The sequence below is a fragment of the Toxotes jaculatrix genome, chromosome 2 (assembly GCF_017976425.1).
Source record: "Toxotes jaculatrix isolate fToxJac2 chromosome 2, fToxJac2.pri, whole genome shotgun sequence".
NCBI lineage: Eukaryota > Metazoa > Chordata > Actinopteri > Toxotidae > Toxotes > Toxotes jaculatrix.
The window spans coordinates 12152082-12171131 of NC_054395.1; the positions used below are offsets into that span (position 1 = coordinate 12152082).

Here is a 19050-nt window from a genome sequence, read left to right on the forward strand (position 1 = left end):
TTCCCACAAGTCTTTGCTCGGTCTTTCAGTTGGTAACGCTTCATGTGTTTTTGCCAGGAAAGCAGGAATTTCACAGTGTGGAGTCCAAAGAGTTTAGTAGCACAGCGGAAGTGTTACCCTGTTGGTCAGGAGCAAAGAGGGAGTGTGTGTGTGTTTGTGTGTGTGACAGAGAGACTTCAGCGGGGATTCAGGTGGCATGATGTGGGCTCGGCTGATGGTTGGGGTCGGGGTTTCGGGGGTCGGGTTGCGGGCTTCCCGAGACGGTTCGCTGCGGGTCGCTGGAGCTGGATGTGCGGGCAGGAGGCAGCAGCAGAGACAGGCTTCAAGTGCAGAGGTTAGTGGGGCATGAAAGTGTTTCTCCGGACGGTAAACTTATATCGCGAGAAGTTATTACTTTGGTTATGTTTTTTTCTGTCATGGTATTACAGTAATGCTCCAATAATACTGATCTTACAGTAACTGTGGCCCTCTGGTCTGTAGGATATAACAGAGAAGGTGGTGTAATTATTTTTACATTTGATCTCCAGTCCAGAAAACCTGAAAAGAAATCACTTGCTTTTTTTGGTGTTACTGCACATTACAGTAATAATATGAGTGTATCACAGCAGCAGTCACTTCATGCAGACATAATGTACATCTGTCCCTGTAGACTGCCCCCCTTGTTTGCCTGCTCTACTTCACTCATCTGCACAATATGATTTTATTAAAACCACGAGTGACTGACTCCACAGCACTGCCAGCACTGTCTGAGCCTCCGCTTGCTTCATGTGACGGCTTTGAAGCGTGACCTTACCCAGTGGTGAAATTCATTCATTCATTCAGTCGTTTGCTGCACATTCACAGATTCTTCTGCAAAAGAGGTTATGAAGGAAATGCTACAGCAGACATGAGGAGGACGAGTCAAAATGTATCATTTCTGTAATTTATCTAGCTGAAAAGATATGGTTCATATTTGTGGGCAGCTCGTTCCTTTTTACTCCTAAATTATCAGTCAAACCTAATATATCAGCTGAGATTGATCTTTGAATGTTGCACCAAGCAAAAGGGGGAGAAGAGACTAAAGTCCTAGCCATGTGGATTGCTCTAATCTGTTGTAGTTCATTAAGTGTGTGTGTGTGTGTGTGTATTACAACCGCAACAACCACCTCCCCTCTGTTCATTCAAATTCATAGCTGACTTTGGACTTGAACAGTTTTGTAAAAAGCACTTGAGTCTTATGTAAATTGCCTTACACGTTCCATCCCATAATGCACTGCTGCTGCTGCTGTGCTGATAAGCCCCCTTCACTGGTTGGTTCAAAGGTCAGAAGTTAGGGTATAAAGAACAGAAAAATCAATCTGACTGCAAAAGACTGACCTCTGCTGGACATTTTTTTTTTCAGAACAAGTATTGCATCTTCTTTGCAATAAAAAGGAATATATATCACTTAAATTTTAAATAATCAAATTTTAGAAACACTTGTCGCAGTTTCAGTGACATGTAAAATTTTAAATACTGTATAGATATTTAAAAAATCTGTACCTTTTAAGATACACATCCACAAGTATAAAAAATTTCACTTACTGTATTTGAACTTGGACGTGACTCCCCTCAGTTATTTTGTACACTCAGCATAGTGTTTTATTTTCCCCAGGCTGCCTTGAAGAAGACTCCGCTGTTTGACTTCCACAGACACCACGGGGGAAAGATGGTGGAGTTTGCAGGCTGGAGTATGCCCGTCCAGTACAAAGACAGTCACATCGCCTCGCACATGCACACCAGAGAGCACTGCTCCATCTTCGATGTCAGCCACATGCTGCAGGTGAGATGACTGTAAATACATATACACACCATCAAACTTGCATGCCACACTTGTAGGCACGCATCATCATAGTGTACCACAGTAAAAAAATTTTTTTGTTTGTTTTTTGATTCCCAACCAACTAGAAAACAACTCGTGTCTATATTTAATCAAACCTTTTTGTTCTTTTACTTTCAGACCAAAGTCCATGGCAGAGACAGGGTGAAGTTCATGGAGTCTCTGGTGGTTGCAGATATTGCAGAACTCAAGGACAACCAGGTGAGATGAAGGATTGCTGAAGGACATGCTGAACTTGTTAGCGAACAGCATTTACACATCCAGCAGATACAGATCAACATTATCATACATTGGAAGTCGTGTTATTGTTCACCTGGCAAAGGTAAGCTCAGTATTCACTCTCCTTTTAGCTCTTTTATGGTCTCCACTATCTTTTGAGGAAAATATCTGACTGTTTAGCTGCTAAACGCTTCACTGTTTTCACCAGGTTGCTCTCGATACTGAGCAAGTCGTGCACAGTGGGATTTTAGAACTTTTTTTCATATCACAGAGTTTTACATGATAATATGAGTTTGAAGTTTGATTTTCCAGGTTTTCTTTCTTTATTAAAATAAATACAGATAAATTCACAGATATTTATTTTAATAAAAAAATAAAAATAATGAGCCATAGTATCAACTAACATAGACAAAATTAGTATTTTTACCGACTGGACAGTGCCTTCAAATGCATATCCTGCATTTCCTCACCCACTCATCTTTTTCTCTCTCCCCTCCTCACCCCCCCAGGGTACGTTGTCCCTTTTCACCAATGAGAAAGGAGGGATTATTGATGACCTCATAGTGACAAAGACAGACCAGGGCTACCTCTATGTTGTGTCCAACGCTGGCTGTGCTGACAAGGACTCAGCTCATATGAAGGTAAATACAGACTATACGTGTAAGAGTACATAGACAGACAGGTCTGGAGTCAGGTAGACTGATGGAAAGTGTCTGATGTGTGTGTGTGTGTGTGTTTCCTGTAGGCCAGACTGGCAGAGTTCAAAGCTGCAGGTCTTGATGTGGATCTGGAGTTCCTTGATGAAGCGCTCATCGCTCTGCAAGGTTTTTGTTCTTCCTTCAATCATTTCTTTCTTTTTTCTCCTTTCTCTTTTTCCTCCCTGATATCATCCCATCATACTTTGCTTTCTGTTGCACTTTGCTTCACTCTTTATTCTTTGTAGTTTTATTTCACTTTCCTCTTTGAATCCTACATTACTTGACTGTTTGACTTCCCCTGTGTGTGTCCTCCACCCTCTATGTCTTAGATTATGTAGATAATTAATTATCTGTGTGTTGACAGGCCCGTCCATGTCGAGAGTGCTCCAGGAGGGGCTGAAGGAGGACCTCAGTAAGCTGACCTTCATGACCTCCAGCCTGGCCTCTGTGTTTGGCATTCCTGGCTGCAGGGTCACTCGCTGTGGATACACTGGAGAGGACGGGGTGGAGGTGAGACTCTTTCTTTTTTGACTTTGCAATTGCACACAGGTAAAAATTCATTTTAAGACAAGTTGTTTATTTCTCACATTACAACATAGACATATTAGGTGTAGATTTTTCCTTAATAAATACCATTTATTAGGTCTGTCACAGCATATTTTGACCATGGACATAGAAAAATATTTATTTCTAATTGTTTAGCAAGTGTCTGTTAAAATCATGACACATAACATCTCCAGTCAAAAGTTTCTTCAATGGACAAAGTGGCAAGGAACAAGACTAAGAGTCAGTAGGCTAACAGCTCTGTGAGGTTGTAATGTAGGTAAATGCTAACATTAGGATGCTAACAACAACAATGCAAACAAGCTGATGCATAGCACGTTTACCATGTTCACCGTTTTAGTGTCACATCTTAGCATGCTAACATTTGCTAATTAGCATTAAACACAAAGTACAGCAGTGGTTGATGGGACTGGCGTTTATTTTGCAGGTACCTAAGCTTTGAACACATTAAAATTTTGACCTGATGATGGCGCTAGATGAAAAGTTAAGGGAAATCAGTACAAATCACCGTGAAGAGGACATGAGGGGAACATGTACCAGATTTCAAGTGAAACATTTCATTCAAAACCACAAATACGAATATTATGCAGGCGCTAGATTTAAAGTCACAGGACCACTAAACTCATAGGATTTATTCTCTGCACCATGAATGTTACAAAATTTCAGGGCAATTCATCCAGTAGTTGTTGAGATTGTTGATTTCAGTCTGTACCTCAGCTTACAAAGCTGCATTCGCTTTAAGTTAAATATTCTTTCTTAGTATTCAGCCAACTTAACTTCATTCCTTTTTGTTGTTACTCTGTTAACATGGTGATATGTCCCTTGGTAACACTGTTAAACACGTGCCAAATATCCTGTTTGTGAGGAATCTGCTGCTTGATTCCAAATTAATGCTTTACTACATGAATTTATGCTTTTTTCACACTATCTCTATCTGCCCACTCTGCTGGATCTCTGGATACAACAACAAGATGGGTGTGGGTGGGTCGCTCTCTGTCTAACAGAGGGATAGTGGGAGTTTGCTTCTTTTTATCTGATTTTTTTTCTCATACACTCATCTCTCTGTTATTCTTTCCCTCAATGCTAAGAACCACTTGTGATTTTAATCCATGAACAAAAAAAAAATGAATTGTCTCTTTAAATGGATGAAAAATAGAAACACTTTGACACAGAATAGCAGCAAACAGTTTTTCTTTGAATGTTGAGTTGCATTTCCATCTCATAATTGGCATTAAAGCTACCTGGTGTCTCTGTGTGTCAGATCTCTGTCCCTAAGTCCAGAGTGGTGGAGCTGACAGAGAAGCTGCTGGCTAACAGCGAGGTGAAGCTGGCCGGTCTGGGCGCCAGGGACAGTCTGAGGCTGGAAGCGGGACTTTGTCTCTATGGCAACGACATAGATGAGACCACCACACCTGTAGAGGCCACCCTAGTCTGGACCATAGGTGAGGTTTTAGTCTTAAATAATATTTTAAGACTGAAATTCTGCCAGTGAGAACTGTGGAGTCCTTGCACCTTTACTACCCACTGCATTCACATGTGACAGCATTTTCAGAAAACCTGGCAAAACTTTATAAACTTTATAAAGAAGTTTAGGTGCTCCTGCATGTGCCTATCTGTACTTTAGTTCAGTCTGATCTGTGTATTAACTCCGTGGCTTTGTCTTCTAACATGCAGGAAAGCGTCGGCGTCAGACGAAGGATTTCCCTGGTGCTGATATCATCGTACCTCAGATCAAAGCCAAGACAGCCAAGAAGAGAGTTGGTCTGGTGTCCACCGGCCCCCCCGTCAGACAACACACACCCATTCTCAGCCCTGATGGAAAGGTTATAGGTGAGGAGTGGTGGATTGCAGAGAGCTATGATGCCTCTGTGTTTTAATTGACAGGGGTGCAAGCAACGCTATGGCAGGCTAATAATTCCTGCTGAAGAAAACTTGGGGAAAAAAAATCAACAGCAGCTCTTGATAAAAAAATGTAGTGACTGAATGAATGAATGAAGGAGTGAATGTAAAGTCCCAGCAAGCTAAGTAGTAAATGAACAGGTCTGTCTGCTACCCAAGAAGCAAATTTACACTCGGGAATAGGACAAACTTATAATTTCTACCAAAACATTTTATACTGTATTATAAGAGATTTTCTCTGGAAAATGTAGCCAGACAATAAAAACCTGTTCTTTGCTGTTTTATTTATTTAGGTGAGGTTACCAGCGGCTGCCCCTCTCCCTGCCTGAAAAAGAACGTTGCCATGGGTTACGTGGATGCAGCATTCGCTAAGAATGGAACAGCCATCCAGGTGGAGGTCAGGAAGAAAGCAGTGCCAGCCACCGTCAGCAAGATGCCCTTCGTCCCCACCAACTACTACTCTGGATAGGAAGGACACACACACACACACACACACTTTCTCCACCTACATCTCCATTCTTTCACCTATTGTCCCTTATTTCCCAATGCTGCCCCCTTCTGTTTACCTCCAGAAATGCAACACCAATGTAAGACTCAAAGGTCTAAATAAATGAGTTTTAAAAAAAATCCAAATTACAAACTGTAATAAATACAATATGTGTTCTGGTCTAATGTGATCAGTCACAGTCACTTTCATTGAGAGTTTGTATCACAGACACTAAAGCTGAGACACTTACAAGGTAAGTGTAAGTACAATTACTTTTTGCAGGACATTTTAGACAGGAGACTGTCACTCTACACACAGTCAGTATTCTACCTGTGTGTGTTTAAGAAACACAGCGTACAGTAACATTTTCACCTGTGGGTGGATGTGCCGTAAACTGTGAGCAATTTATAGATGAGTTGCATGGAATAAACTACAAGTAGTATTGTTGAGTCTGAGAATGAATGTACGGCTGCAGTATGGGCCCAAAAGCCTCGTTAATGTGGTTCATAGACCAAGGTCTGTTTTTTTGTTTTTTAAGTGGACAGCAGGTTAAACTGAATCTAGAACAAAAAAAACTGAGGCTGTGTGGGTCCACTAAACACTAGTGTTTAACAAACTATTGCTTTAGAATATAGATTTTGCTAATGAAACATCATATTATTTTCATCTGTCACTGCTGAACCAAAATGCACAAACAAAAAAATCCAAATGGTTCTTTTGATGATAAATCACCACATGTCTGCATTTTTGTTGTTTAAGGTCTTTTAAATATCACAGAGCCAAATTTCCATTGAGATTAGTGTTAGCTGCTAAGTGCTTGATTAAGGAGGTCAAATGGGGCAAACTCATAATCCTGTCAACACAACATTCCTACCTGAAATGTCCTAATTAATACAAACATGCAAGTCCAGTTTCTGGCACTGGCATTTTGTGTTAATTAGCAGATTTTGTTTAATCAAGACCTTTTTGAGGGGGATTTTAGGGAGTTCCGCTTTGCTGTGTTGATGTGGTCAATAACCTGATCTCCTCAGATTATCTCATCAGATAATTCTGACCAGTTTCTGTTAATAATATGTGGAACCTTAAAGAGAAGTTTACACTACATATGGTACAATGATAGCCTAACTTTTAAAGATGTTAATTGTCATTATGTATGTTGTGTCTGGCTACTGATAAAATATAATTTCTTCATTAAGCATGGACATTGTCTTTGAACTTTTTGTGGAGCTCTAGATGTCTTATTTTATTCAAATAATAATAATAACATTTTAAATAGAGAAATGGTACTACTGCTTTATTGGTTGTGTTGAAGATGCACTGTGTGTATGATTGTGGACTTATGGAATCTTTAGTTGAATGTTTTAAACATTTTAAATAACATTTTTTTTATCTGATTAGAAAATAACTTTAATAAAGGTGATTTTTCTCTTCATTTGCATTTGACCTGTTATAATGCATAATGGCATGAAAATAATGCATACATGTTTTCTCCTCATGAAATTCTTCTTTACATTACTGTGATTAGTCAATAAGAATTTTGGTTTAAAAAAAAGTTTTTTTTCTAGATTTTGTCTCAATTTTGCTAAATTCAGATTCTGGAAGCTCAAAATTCAGATTTGAATGACAGCATTATGATTTATATTTCAAAAATAGGTGTCAAAATGGTTTTCATCTGAAAATTTATATTTAAACAGTCAGAGTTGTTTCTGTATTTTCAATATATTGATTTTTTGCTCAGACTTAGGACCTGACTCACACAAATCTGACAATCACTCTCAATGAGATCACTCTCAGAAGTCACTAAAGTCTGAGTTTAGACATACCACCGGAAACGGGGGATGCTGACAGAACGAACCTGGCAACCCGGGCTGCCGGTCTGATCAGTAGTTACTGAGGGGAAGATGGTGGACTTCGTGACAGCGGCGTGCTCAAAACTCCGTCCCAAACACTTTGAAAAATATTTACAATCTCAACCTGGTATTAGATATAGATTACCTAGGGACAATCATAGATAATACATTGTGAAACCCGTTGAGGAAAGTGACTTTTTCGCCTCCGGACAACTCTTTAATCCAAGTCCGAAAAAAGCGGAGAGTTACGGAACGTGGTGGCGGATGGTGTTAGTAAACGACGCTAGTCACCGTTAGCCAGAGTGTCTACACAAAGTGTGAGAGAAGACTGAATTTCGGGAGCTTTTTTTTCCAGCTGTCGAGATAAACCACGGAGACCATTCGGCCGTCTGCTGCCACTGCTGCTGCCGTCGCCACCTTCAAATCAACTGTGAAATCTACAAGGAGCGGACTTGACAGTTGGACTGAAAGCAGGCTAACTTCAGCTAGCTAACCTCAGCTAGCTTTGTTGTGAACTGGTGGATCAAAGCGCTGCTCGTCATGCCGCGGAGTAAAAAGGGAAAACGTGGCTCCGGTAAGCCGGGTAAGTAGCGAACTCAGCGCCCAGCTTCTGGCAAGAAACCAGCAGTAATGCAATGACTGAATACAGTCGCTTTTATGAAAGTGTTAATACACGCTGTACATCTTGATCGCCACACCTTTAAGCCAGGCGGCAGCAGTATCAGAGGGTACCTGTGCCATATGGGATGAACGATAAAACAGCGTGTTCCTCCTCCAACTTTAGCGACTTGCATTGTTTTTTTTTTCTTGCAGACTCCCATGCAGCTTTACGTCTACATGGCTCACACTAAAGTCTTTAGCTTAGCCGAGCGACATTTATTTTGAAGCTACTGTGAGCTTAGCTGAAGAATTTGTCCAAGAAAATGTGATGCATTTTTAATGGTTCGCTAAAGTTTTCCGCTAACATTCAGGACCCTGGCTTGCTAAAGTTACACACTGGCTTGGTTAAGGTTAACCGTATGTTATTTTTAGCAGCTGTGCCTGGACACGTAAAACAGATAGTTGGTAAGTGTTGAAGAGCAGCCCATGCAACAAGTGCAGCAGTGTCTTTCAGTACGTTTACAGTTCATAAATTATATGGCCGTTTGCATTCAGCGAAGTTGCTGCTTGAGGGATGCAGCTACACATGGTTTTTATCAGTGTGTAGTAGTGGTGTGGAGCATGCATGTGCCTGTAAGCGCGGTACAGCTCCCTCACGTTTTATGGAGTGACGTTGCCTGGGAAGCACACACGTGCTAGTGCCTAAATGCGCGCACACACACACGTTTTTAAGAAGTGTAGATTTCTGCTGAAGATTAAAAAGAGGAGGAGGGGTAGGGAAATATATTCACAGACCAGTGGGAGTGTTAAGTCCGATGTTTCTTTTACTTTAAAGCGTCTTAGTGGTGCAGTGTTGTTAACTGTGCCTCAGCATTTTACTATGCAAAAACTAGTAAAATGCTGATGCGCAGGATTTGGAAAAGTGGAGCTCACTTCTGATGTTTTCTTCCCTATTGTGGTCACTCCTGCATTTTACCCATCTTTCCGTTCAATCACACATTTGACCACCATTCTTCTGCCAACCTGTACTCCCTTTATTTCATTCGTCCCTTCATCCCTCCATCCATACGTCATCTCCAGGCTCTCTTCGTCAGGAGGTTCTTCAGCTGCAGCTGTCGGCCAAAGCGTCCCTGAAAGGTAACTCCCCTGCCCCTTGACCCGCTGACCTCAGCTTCGCTTCCAACTCGAGGCTCGTCCAGAAGCTCTTGAGCCTCACCTCAGTGCATGCAGAAAACCCAGCAGCCACTCATGCGCTTGATTACCCACTGTGTGTTTTTTCCAGCTGCACTGAAAGGTTTTAACTCTTGCCTCATTCATTACTTGCCCAGGCTCTTTACTTTGTAGGCTGTCTGACTTTATCACATCCTCTTTGTGGTTTTGCAGCACAGTGGCACCAAGACCACTTCATTGCTGAGATTCCTCAGTCCTTATGCATGTCACGCTTTGAAGATTATGCATTAATGCCCCATCTTCATTCTGAGATTAATGGCTATGTAAAAAAAAAAATCATCACACGACTTTTTAAAGGCTGTTTATCCACATCTGACCTTCTCATCCATCCAGCCTTCCATTTACAGGTGGCTGCTAACATCTAGTCGTGCTTCATCATCTCGTGTCTGAATGTGCTCCCATCCTGCCATGAATTAGTTTGAAATCTTTTTAACTCCCCAGTCTGTCTTTGTTATCTACTTCCTGGGGTAGTTTTTGTTCTCTCTCATTTATACCTGTGTGTTTGTCCTGTCAGTGTGACAGATCCCCATAATGCATTATGGGGGATCTGTCATAATACATACTGAGGAGGAGCCAGTTTAATTTGTAATTGTGTCGTCACTATTCTTTGTGTCTCTCATCCCTCACTGTTTAACCTGTTGCCACCGACTGACTGATTTTTAAATTGAAATCTTCAACTCTGTGCAGCTTTTCATGTTTGCATTTGTGAAGTTGTTGAGGAATTATGAGGAGAAACAGCCCAATGCAGGTTTAAGGACTTAAGCTTGTGAAATTAAAACAAAAGCAAACAAAAGCTTATAATGAGACTTAATGATGCCAGATTTGAGCTTTGGTGCCAGAGATCCCCAGCTGTGATGGCAAAACTCCTTGGTTAATCCCAACAGAGTATTGTGGAGAGAACATAGATTAATGTAGTCTTATTTGGAGTTGTGTGTCTTGCATTTAAAACTTGTGCTGCCAGCCCATGATCAGGGAACTCAAGTAGACTCTCACCCTTTTAGCTCAGAGCTCTAAATTGGTCCGTCAGCAGAGCCTCTTCCCCAGGGACTGACTGACTGCTGGAGCTGTGTGACTGATTGCTATAAGCATAAAGTAGCAAAGAGGAGACGACACGTGAGCCATGGCAGGGAGCTCACACTTCACATAACTGAGCTGTATGTGGGCAGGCCTGCGTGGGAAGGTGTGTAGCGTGTGTGTGTGTCTGCAGGGGAGTAACCTGTACAGTGGTCGGGAGTTCAAGGATGATGATGACAGGGCAATGACTGGTTGCTACAGGCTTGCTGAGAGAGCTGTATCTCAGCCATGAGCAGCAGGCTTATGAGTGTGTGAGCCCACAGGCTGTTCTGTCAAAGAAATGAGAATATTACATAAAGGGAGAGAGGGGTCGTCAGGGCTGCGTTCAGGTTTATGTCGCAACAGTAACAAACTGGATTTTGTTTTAGGTTATCACTGAGATGAATGAATGAAAATGTGCTTGTTTGGCTGCACAGTCGCTGTCGACTATAACTACAAAATAGTTACAGGTGTTGATGTAAGATGCCAAAAGATTAAAATATGCTTTGATTATACTGTATAACTTCTCTCATATTATCTAACATTATTGTTATAGCCACATTAATGAAGCTCCTTTTCAAATAGTAACTGATTTGTAAGAAATGTGACTGCAGTAGAATCTGTTTCTGTATTATTTCTGTTCTCTGAACGAAGCCTTTCCAGCTCCCAGATGTCAGCAGTTTCCTCCCCAAAACAACTTTTATGATTTTTTTTTTTTTTTTAATATGAAGTCAGACAAGAGGCTTTACTTTGTATTGCAAGCTCAGCACTGTGAGCACTTACACACCCAGTTTTACAACTGACTGTGTAATATATATGTACAGACTTTGGTGAAAAGGTGGTTATTAATGGGAACGCAATCTGCAACTATTGTGTCATTTCTGTACAGTAGAGATTTGGCCTTGAGCAGTTATCCAGCTGTTATCCAGTCAGCTCAACTGTAAAATATTTCACAAGCAGCAGCCAACAGTAAGAGGCACAGAGTCAAAGCAGCAATGCCCAAACATTAGATGAACAAATGCTACTGCTACGTCACCATTTTACCAGGCAGTAGCAATTCCAGCAGAATAAAGTAGCTTTCAAATGATGGTAAATTTGTCAGCCACAGCAGAAATTCATCTCCAATCTTTTCTCCTGAGTGCTTCACTTTTGCAGTGTGAAGAAGAGGCAGAATAGGAGATCTGACAACAATGACTCCACAACCGGGTCTGCTCAAGTCAAATGGCTGAACTTTAGCCCAGTTTACTCAGTTTACACATTCTCAGCTCAGATAGAGCCTGTGGTTCCTTTGGTGTCATTGCACAGGTGGAAACACCTAAATGATATCAGAAATGTGTTGCTATGAGTTGATATGTTTACTGTGTATTTGTCGTTACTCATCTGAAGCAGAATAGAATAACATAACTTGCTACTAATGCAGATAGTCTATGATTCATAATATGAAAGCCACATTAAAGTAAATAAATGTTTTTCATTGAGACAGTTACACAACTACAGCCCCCGTGCTGCATCGCTGCAACAGTAGCAGCGACCTCTGGGTCACCCTGACTGTACTGTTTGACCTGAGCATGAACATGTGCGTGCGCACACACACACACACACACACACACACACACACACACACACACACATACATACATACATACATACATACATACATACTTGTACTTATATCTTTGTGAGGACATATTGCATTCCCCAGCCCCTTACCCTAATTTTAACAATTCAAACTGAATGCCTAACCCTAACCAAAACCCAGTTGTAACCTGAACCCTAATACCAAGTCTTAACCCTCAAACAGCCCTTTAAAATTGTTAGGACCAACCAAAATGTCCTCACTTTTTTTTTTTTTTTTTTTGGTCCTCACAAAGATAGATGTGCAAGTACACACATACACACACAGCCTGACCATTCTGGATCGTACGTACTGAATGAATGAATAAATGAATGGTCACTCTGGTCTCCAGTAATCCCACCAACAGTAGAAAGTCCTGAGCCAGCAGGAACCTGAGGGTTAGCTTAGCTTAGACTGCCTGGCTCCTACCCGCTGTTCTGTTCAGACTCTGTGTAACAAACTGTCCCACTCCTGCTCATACACACATGACAGAGCCGCTTGGAAACATTGAAACACTAATTACCTCCTGGTACTAATAAAAACATACAAGACGATGGAGAATTGCCTAATGGAAAATTCTTCTGTTATCTGTTTTTTCTTGTCGCTATGTCCCAACTATTAGCTAGGAGAACATGTGTGGGTGACACTCATCATAAAACATGATGGGTGGAATTAAATAAATTGAAATATATGTTTTGTCTAACTTAGTAGAAGAGGTTTGATATTTTTATCTTTAGTTTGAACGTCACTTTGCAGTTACTCCAGATACAAGTGTACTTATGATTTTAATAATAAGTTGGAGGAGGTTTCATTAGTAAGAATAAGTCTTATGTAGAAACTTTTCCAGTGTCTCAGGAGGTGGTTAGATGCTTCATAGAACAAGACTTTAATGGCTTGAAGCTCTTTCTGAGGTTTGTAAGTGATAAATTAGGGTTTGCCATACATCCCTGTGTTTGTGCGTGTCTGCGAATAAGAAGAACTCCACTGGTGTACAGTTACTGACAAAGAAAGACAGCTGAGCAGAGGAAGCTGAACCAGTCAGCTTCCTTAAATCTCCTTTTACTCACTGTTGGGAAGTGGCCGTCAGCCAAATTGTGGTTAATTTTGGCTGCTTCTTGTTGGTATTTTTTATGTCACTTTCACAGTTAGCCAGTTCTCATTTTGTCTTTACCGTTTTACAGAAATCGCAACAGGCTGTTTCAGTCTCAGGAAAGGACTTTTCTGGCCTGACGTTGTACTATGCACGTACATCCAATAAACAATGCCCAGAAATACCATTGAAATTAAATCAGGTCAGAAATTAAATAAGGCCTCACTTATCACCAAAAACGGACTGCAATCTCTATACTGTTATTTATTGCAGGATTCTTATAGTTTATAGTTTGCTATGCAAGGTGTTTCTGCTGTTTTGTCCACAACACAGAACTGGGCAGCATTTTGAGCAGTAACAGGAAGAAACTGCTGTTGTTTCTCACCAACACTGCAGCTTCTAGTTTGGAAAGTTTCCAAAATATATTTTTGACCTATTGTGTTATGTTTTTTTTTCTGTCACTGCCCTAACAACTGCTGGTACTGAGCTCATCAGGCCTCCCCACCATACTTGTCATGACAGAGATGCTCAGCATTGTCAGCATCAGCTGATTTTAAATCACCTTTTGCCTAGCAACAGTTTGGCAGCAGGACTGTGGAGATCATATGGCTGCCACTGAAGACAGCACAGACTCTGTTAACTCATGTCATGATTCAGGGGTGATTCAATCACATTTGCTCCTGTGACATAACCCAAAAATCAGAGCTTGTGTGTTAACCGAGGCTCCATGGGAGAGTTTCTAGTTGACTTGTTAACATGTCTTATCTGTCATCATCTAAATATAATACACCCTTCATATCCCCGCATTCTCCTCCAGTTCTCCCTCTGTCTCACTTTTCTTTCCATCTCCTTTTTTTTCCCCCTTTCCTAGGTATTAAAAATGGGGTGAAGGGAGAGTCGGGTGCCAGTGATGATGAGCTGACGTCTGATATTCTCAGCCACTACAGTAGTGCCAGCGAAACCACGTCTGTGCTGGAGGAGGCCACAGGTTTGTACATCAGCACAGATACCACATACACTGTGTTATAAATATAGTGTGTTTTGGATCGCTGCCAAGGCACTGCTTTAAACTTGGTCACCAAAATCTGTATAAGTCAGCTGGTTGTGTGTCAAATTCAGGGGGTGAGCAGGTGGATGAGCAGACTGCCCAGGAGGAAACGGAAGACAAACTTAAACAGTGTATAGACAACCTGATGGATAAAAGGTGAGTCTGTCCAGTCAGTGTCAACAATGGAGATAGAGAATATCTGGGAATATCAGACGAAAGACAAAACGTGGAAGATAAATGCAAAATGATGGTGCTGCTGCAGACTGTTGTAGACATTGTAGGAGGTGATGTTTCTGGGGGAAAAAAACGTCCCTTGAGCACTTGCCTTATTCTCCTCTCTCTGTGTCCTCTGTTTCAGTGCTAAGACTCGTCTAGCTGCCCTCGAGTCGTTACGACAGGCCTTCTCCTCCAGAGTGCTGTACGAATTCCTGACTGAGAGACGCCTCACCATCAGTGACTGCCTGGAAAGAAGCCTTAAAAAAGGTGAGATAGGACAGACGGATGTGTGTGTTTGAGCTGGGAAAACGGAGCGCTGTATTCCACTATACTGATTAGTTATATTTCTGTATAGCTGGTTGTCATTATTTTTTAATGTGACCCTGTGCATACAGTATGGCTTTCTACGTAATTGTTGATGATGCATATGTATATTTAGAATACCATTTAAGTTTTGTCTTATCATAAGATAAGAATAAACATTTGCTGAAAACATTTCCTCTTCTGTTTCTCACGGTGGGACTGGAGTCAACAACAGATGCAGTAATTGTGAACATAAATAATCGCTTTTATTTCCCCTCCTTTTCCCTCCATGTGTCCAGGCAGTGGAGAGGAGCAGGCAGCGGCGGCCACAGTCTTCGCCCTGCTCTGTATCCAGCTGGGGGTTGGAGACGAGGCAGAGGAGGGCTTTAAGATGCTTCGCCCCATCCTCACTGCCATTCTGATGGACAACAGTGCCAGCATAGCAGCCCGCCAGAGTGTGAGTGATGATGTGAACCTTTTCTGATATCGTGCATAATTTAATGTTTGTCTTTTATCTTTTAATTCATAGAAACTCCTGAAAAAAAGACAGAAAATGAAACATGAAATATGTGTCAGCTCTGACACATGCATGGGTTAAATGCTGGATCAAACAGGAGTCCTGTGGACTGCAGCTTAAAAGCCAGGAGCAATGTGACAGTAAAAGTTGCAGAGCAACAACAACAAATTTAAAAGGATCAGGTTCAGCCAGGAGTTTTATGAGTGCAAGCTCTGAAGTGCATTTCTCCCACCCAGCTGACCTTACACTCACCTCCATTGTTGTACAATGGTCAAATGAGTCATTGCTCAGAAATTCAGTCCCACTTAAAAATATATGACACTTCTCTGGTTGTGGTTTTGGAGCAAATTCAGTTTTAAGGTGGACTGTCCATTTACAGAGGATTCCTCTGCCACATTTTTGTGACACCTTTGTTAACACTTAACACAACTGCTGTTTTTTGTCCACTATGTCTGTTTTGGAAACAAACACATACGTAAAAACACTACGCAGTGCTTAGGTGACTCTTGAAGACCGCTCCCACAGTGTGACATTAACAGTAGCCATTTTGGACTCTGGGGGTTGGGAACTAGTCATATTGGCCTGTATTTGCTCCTCCAGAAAGAGTGATATGTCTAAAAAACACATTTTACAATAAGTTTCTTTTTTCATGTTTTTGTGTTCAGTAGTTGTTTAACTGTTGTTGAAACCACATTATTTGTCACACTGGAATTTCTTTGAACTGAAAACACTAAGGGCCTGAAAAGGAATAACACATTAATAACACAAGAAGTCACACCAGGAACATGTTCCTACTTAAATGGTTTGATGCCAGCTCATTCCATTTTTCTTGCAGTGTGCCAGAGCTTTGGGGATGTGCTGTTATGTGTCTGCTGCTGAAGACGGAGAGGTGAGAACATCTTGTCACTCATGACATTCATGGATGTGAGAGTTTTGGAGTGGGTTATATATAAATATGTGCATCGCAGTGGAATAGTTTGGCTTTTGTTTGACAATCACATTTTATTTTTTAAGGTAGGACAGTGAAGAGCAGTTCAGAGCTTTCAGTCTACTCATTGTTACATCATCTTCTAAAGTATAAAGCAAAATATGTTAGGCAGCAAAAAGGACACACCGAAACGCTAACAGTTTCTCATTCCTCATTAAAATTTCTCTATTTTTTTCTCTTTTTCCCTCACAGGACTTGATCAAGTCATTGGCCCTTCTGGAGAACATATTCATGTCTTCCTACCCCAACAGAGAGGGGACGCTGCCCGCACCCAAACCTGGGAGTCCAGGCCTTCACAGTGCTGCTCTGCAGGCCTGGTCACTGCTGGTCACCCTCTGTCCCGCATCCAAACTGACTAAGCTGCTCGATCTGTGAGTGAAATGCAGCTCTTATCTAAACCACTCTGATCCACTGTGGACGAGAGAGTTTATATCCAAAGGTGTAAAAATATTTGCCATGTCATTCACAAAAAAAAAAAAGTGCTGCAACAGCAAAATGACTTCACATCACCAGCTTACCATCTGTTAGTGTTTTTGTGACCATTAATTTCTAAACAGTACAATTTGCATGAGTTGTTTTCCCTCTTTAAAGACACAAAATCCAAACCAGAGTTTGGCAGCACATCCTTTTCTTTTAGACACTGAGATGGATGGTGAGCTGCTGCTTACGCACCACATTATCTGTTGCAAGAGAAGATTAGGAACACAAACATCGGGCTTGTCAACATCCAGTGTGTGCTTGTCATGTCGCATGAAGGAAATAACCTTAAGAACTGAATGAATTGAATTTATTGTCGAGATCCGTCTGTCCACCTGTTGGAAAAAAAATGAAAAGAAATTCCTGTTGAAAACCACCTCTGTGTTTTTTAAGTGTTCATGTGATCAAGTTAAAAGTGTAGGAACAGTTTCAGCTTAAGCATTTTTTGTAGCTGTTGTTTTTTAATAATCACCTTCTGTATGTTTTTCCATTACTCTCACCCCATTCACACTTCTGCTCAGTTCTGTTAAGCTTCACCATGTTAATTTAAAAGTCATCAGCAGTGACTGACGGTGTTAACTAACGGCGACTCTCTTGCTTCATTTTCCTGCCTGTAGTCACCTCCCCAAACTGCAGGCGTGTCTGGAGAGCAGTGACGTCAACTACAGGATCGCAGTGGGAGAGACCATCGCCCTGCTGGTGGAGCTGGGGCGAGATATAGATGAGGTAAACACAAAAACACGTATACCCTTTTGCATAAATTAAATGGAGGACACACACACAGGCTATTAAATAACACAGTGTTGTAAAAAGGAAAGCTCTTATCTGGTGATGCTGATAATGAAAGTGTACCAATCGTTTTCCCCATCACTCCCATATGTATCTGTGTTTTGAAGATATCTCTGTTGTTAATGTTACAGTATGTTGCTGGACTACAGTTTTCATCTGTGTGTATATGTATAGGAATTTGAGGTGGAGAACAGCGAAAGTCTGTGTGAATGTCTGAAGAGTTTAGCCACAGACGGCAACAAACACCGAGCCAAGAATGACAGGAGAAAACAACGCTCCATCTTCAGAGAGGTGCTACATTATATAGAGGTATGTTTTATAGCAGTAAAGATAATATTCGTTATTAACGTACATCTCTGTTTCTACATCTGTCAATTAACAATTGGATCTTTTCATTTTGCTCTGATGTTTTTTCTCCTAGTATTTGAAACATCACCCAAAAGGGTTTGCTCCTGTTTCCATGTCACTTGTTTTTTTTGGCTTTGGTTTTGTGATGTCCCCCTTTCTTCTCCTGCAGAACGAGGACTTCACAGAGGAGAAGATCAAGTTTGGCGTGGAGAGCGTTTACATCGACAGCTGGATGAGGAGAAGAATCTATGATGCCTTCAAAGAGATCCTGGAATCCGGAGTCAGACACCATCTACAGGTCAGTGAACACACTGAAGCATGTAGTGTACTGCAAGAGAACGCACGATTGGCTTGTACTCAGAGCAGTAATGGCATGTTTGTGCCCCAGTAGTGCTGTATATGGCTTTGTTTGCCGCAGTGTGCATGAACAGGAACTTGGTTCACTCAGCCTATTTCACATTTTGCTTATTTACTGTCACCTGCAACTGGTTAGCAGCGTCATGTGATTGCTTTTGTGCCACATATTTTTTGCGTTGCTTTCAAAGAGTGATGGTAGCTGTAGTTTTTATGTGTTCTGAGACGTGTCTGCTCTCATATGGACGCCATCAAACAAACACCTGGATTTGAGCGAGAACACTAGTATTTGCCTGCAGAGCCAGCAGGCTGAGAGTATGCCACTGTGATGTGCGTATACCGCTGGTTGCTCTTTTTGCTCAATGACACAACAAACACACCTACACGTGCGCCACATTGGAGTGGGTGAATCCCACTGCCTCACTAATTGACAAACACTCCATAATTTCACATCCAGCATTTTAGCAAAGTGGCACTTGAGCTGCAAAATGTAAACAAATAAAATAACAGCCCATTAGAAGGGAAATGTTAATTTAGGTCCTTGGAAAGCAACATGAGTTTACACTTCAGATAATTCAATTAAGCTCTTCATATTTGAGTAGATGTAGAAGGTGAATAGTGCATTTTGTAATCTGTCACATGCTCATATTTCACATCCAGCTATGTTTGTAATTTGTGTTTGTGTTTTTGTTTTTTTACAGTTCAACCCACTATTGAGAGACATCTTTGGCCTTGGCCCCCCCCTCATCCTGGATGCTACCACCAAAGGCACCAAGATCTCACGGTTTGAGAAGGTAACAGCATTTCTTTTGTCCTTGAATCTCAAGCTGCACACCCCGACCTTCAG

The 19050-nt window shown here is 41.4% G+C and overlaps 2 protein-coding genes across 4 annotated transcripts in view; both read left to right on the forward strand.

The window, feature by feature from the left end:
• ifrd2 (interferon-related developmental regulator 2) overlaps positions 1-19050 on the forward strand; it is a 30789-nt gene that overhangs the window by 10577 nt on the left and 1162 nt on the right. The window contains exons 2-13 of one of the 2 annotated variants that reach the window (XM_041047943.1): positions 7627-8158; positions 9256-9312; positions 14035-14151; positions 14283-14367; positions 14570-14694; positions 15030-15187; positions 16083-16136; positions 16428-16606; positions 17330-17438; positions 17676-17810; positions 18019-18147; positions 18905-18997. In XM_041047943.1, the coding sequence (XP_040903877.1) occupies positions 8116-8158; positions 9256-9312; positions 14035-14151; positions 14283-14367; positions 14570-14694; positions 15030-15187; positions 16083-16136; positions 16428-16606; positions 17330-17438; positions 17676-17810; positions 18019-18147; positions 18905-18997 (1284 nt within the window). In that variant the 5' untranslated portion in view covers positions 7627-8115. The remainder of the gene's footprint in view (positions 1-7626; positions 8159-9255; positions 9313-14034; positions 14152-14282; positions 14368-14569; positions 14695-15029; positions 15188-16082; positions 16137-16427; positions 16607-17329; positions 17439-17675; positions 17811-18018; positions 18148-18904; positions 18998-19050) is intronic. The other variant, XM_041047952.1, reaches the window with a different exon arrangement.
• Positions 69-8957, forward strand: amt (aminomethyltransferase). Of its 2 annotated transcripts, XR_005894690.1 has the most exons (10): positions 69-334; positions 1634-1801; positions 1979-2059; positions 2587-2718; positions 2823-2901; positions 3140-3285; positions 4601-4781; positions 5014-5169; positions 5532-6218; positions 8947-8957. XR_005894690.1 is itself a non-coding variant. In XM_041047964.1 (9 exons), exons 1-9 carry the CDS (start codon positions 197-199, stop codon positions 5705-5707), a joined length of 1257 nt encoding a protein of 418 aa, XP_040903898.1. In that variant the 5' UTR covers positions 69-196; the 3' UTR covers positions 5708-7114. The 2 variants fall into 2 exon arrangements, 1 of the variants encoding a protein (XP_040903898.1); XM_041047964.1 differs by lacking the exon at positions 8947-8957 and having other exon boundaries at positions 5532-7114.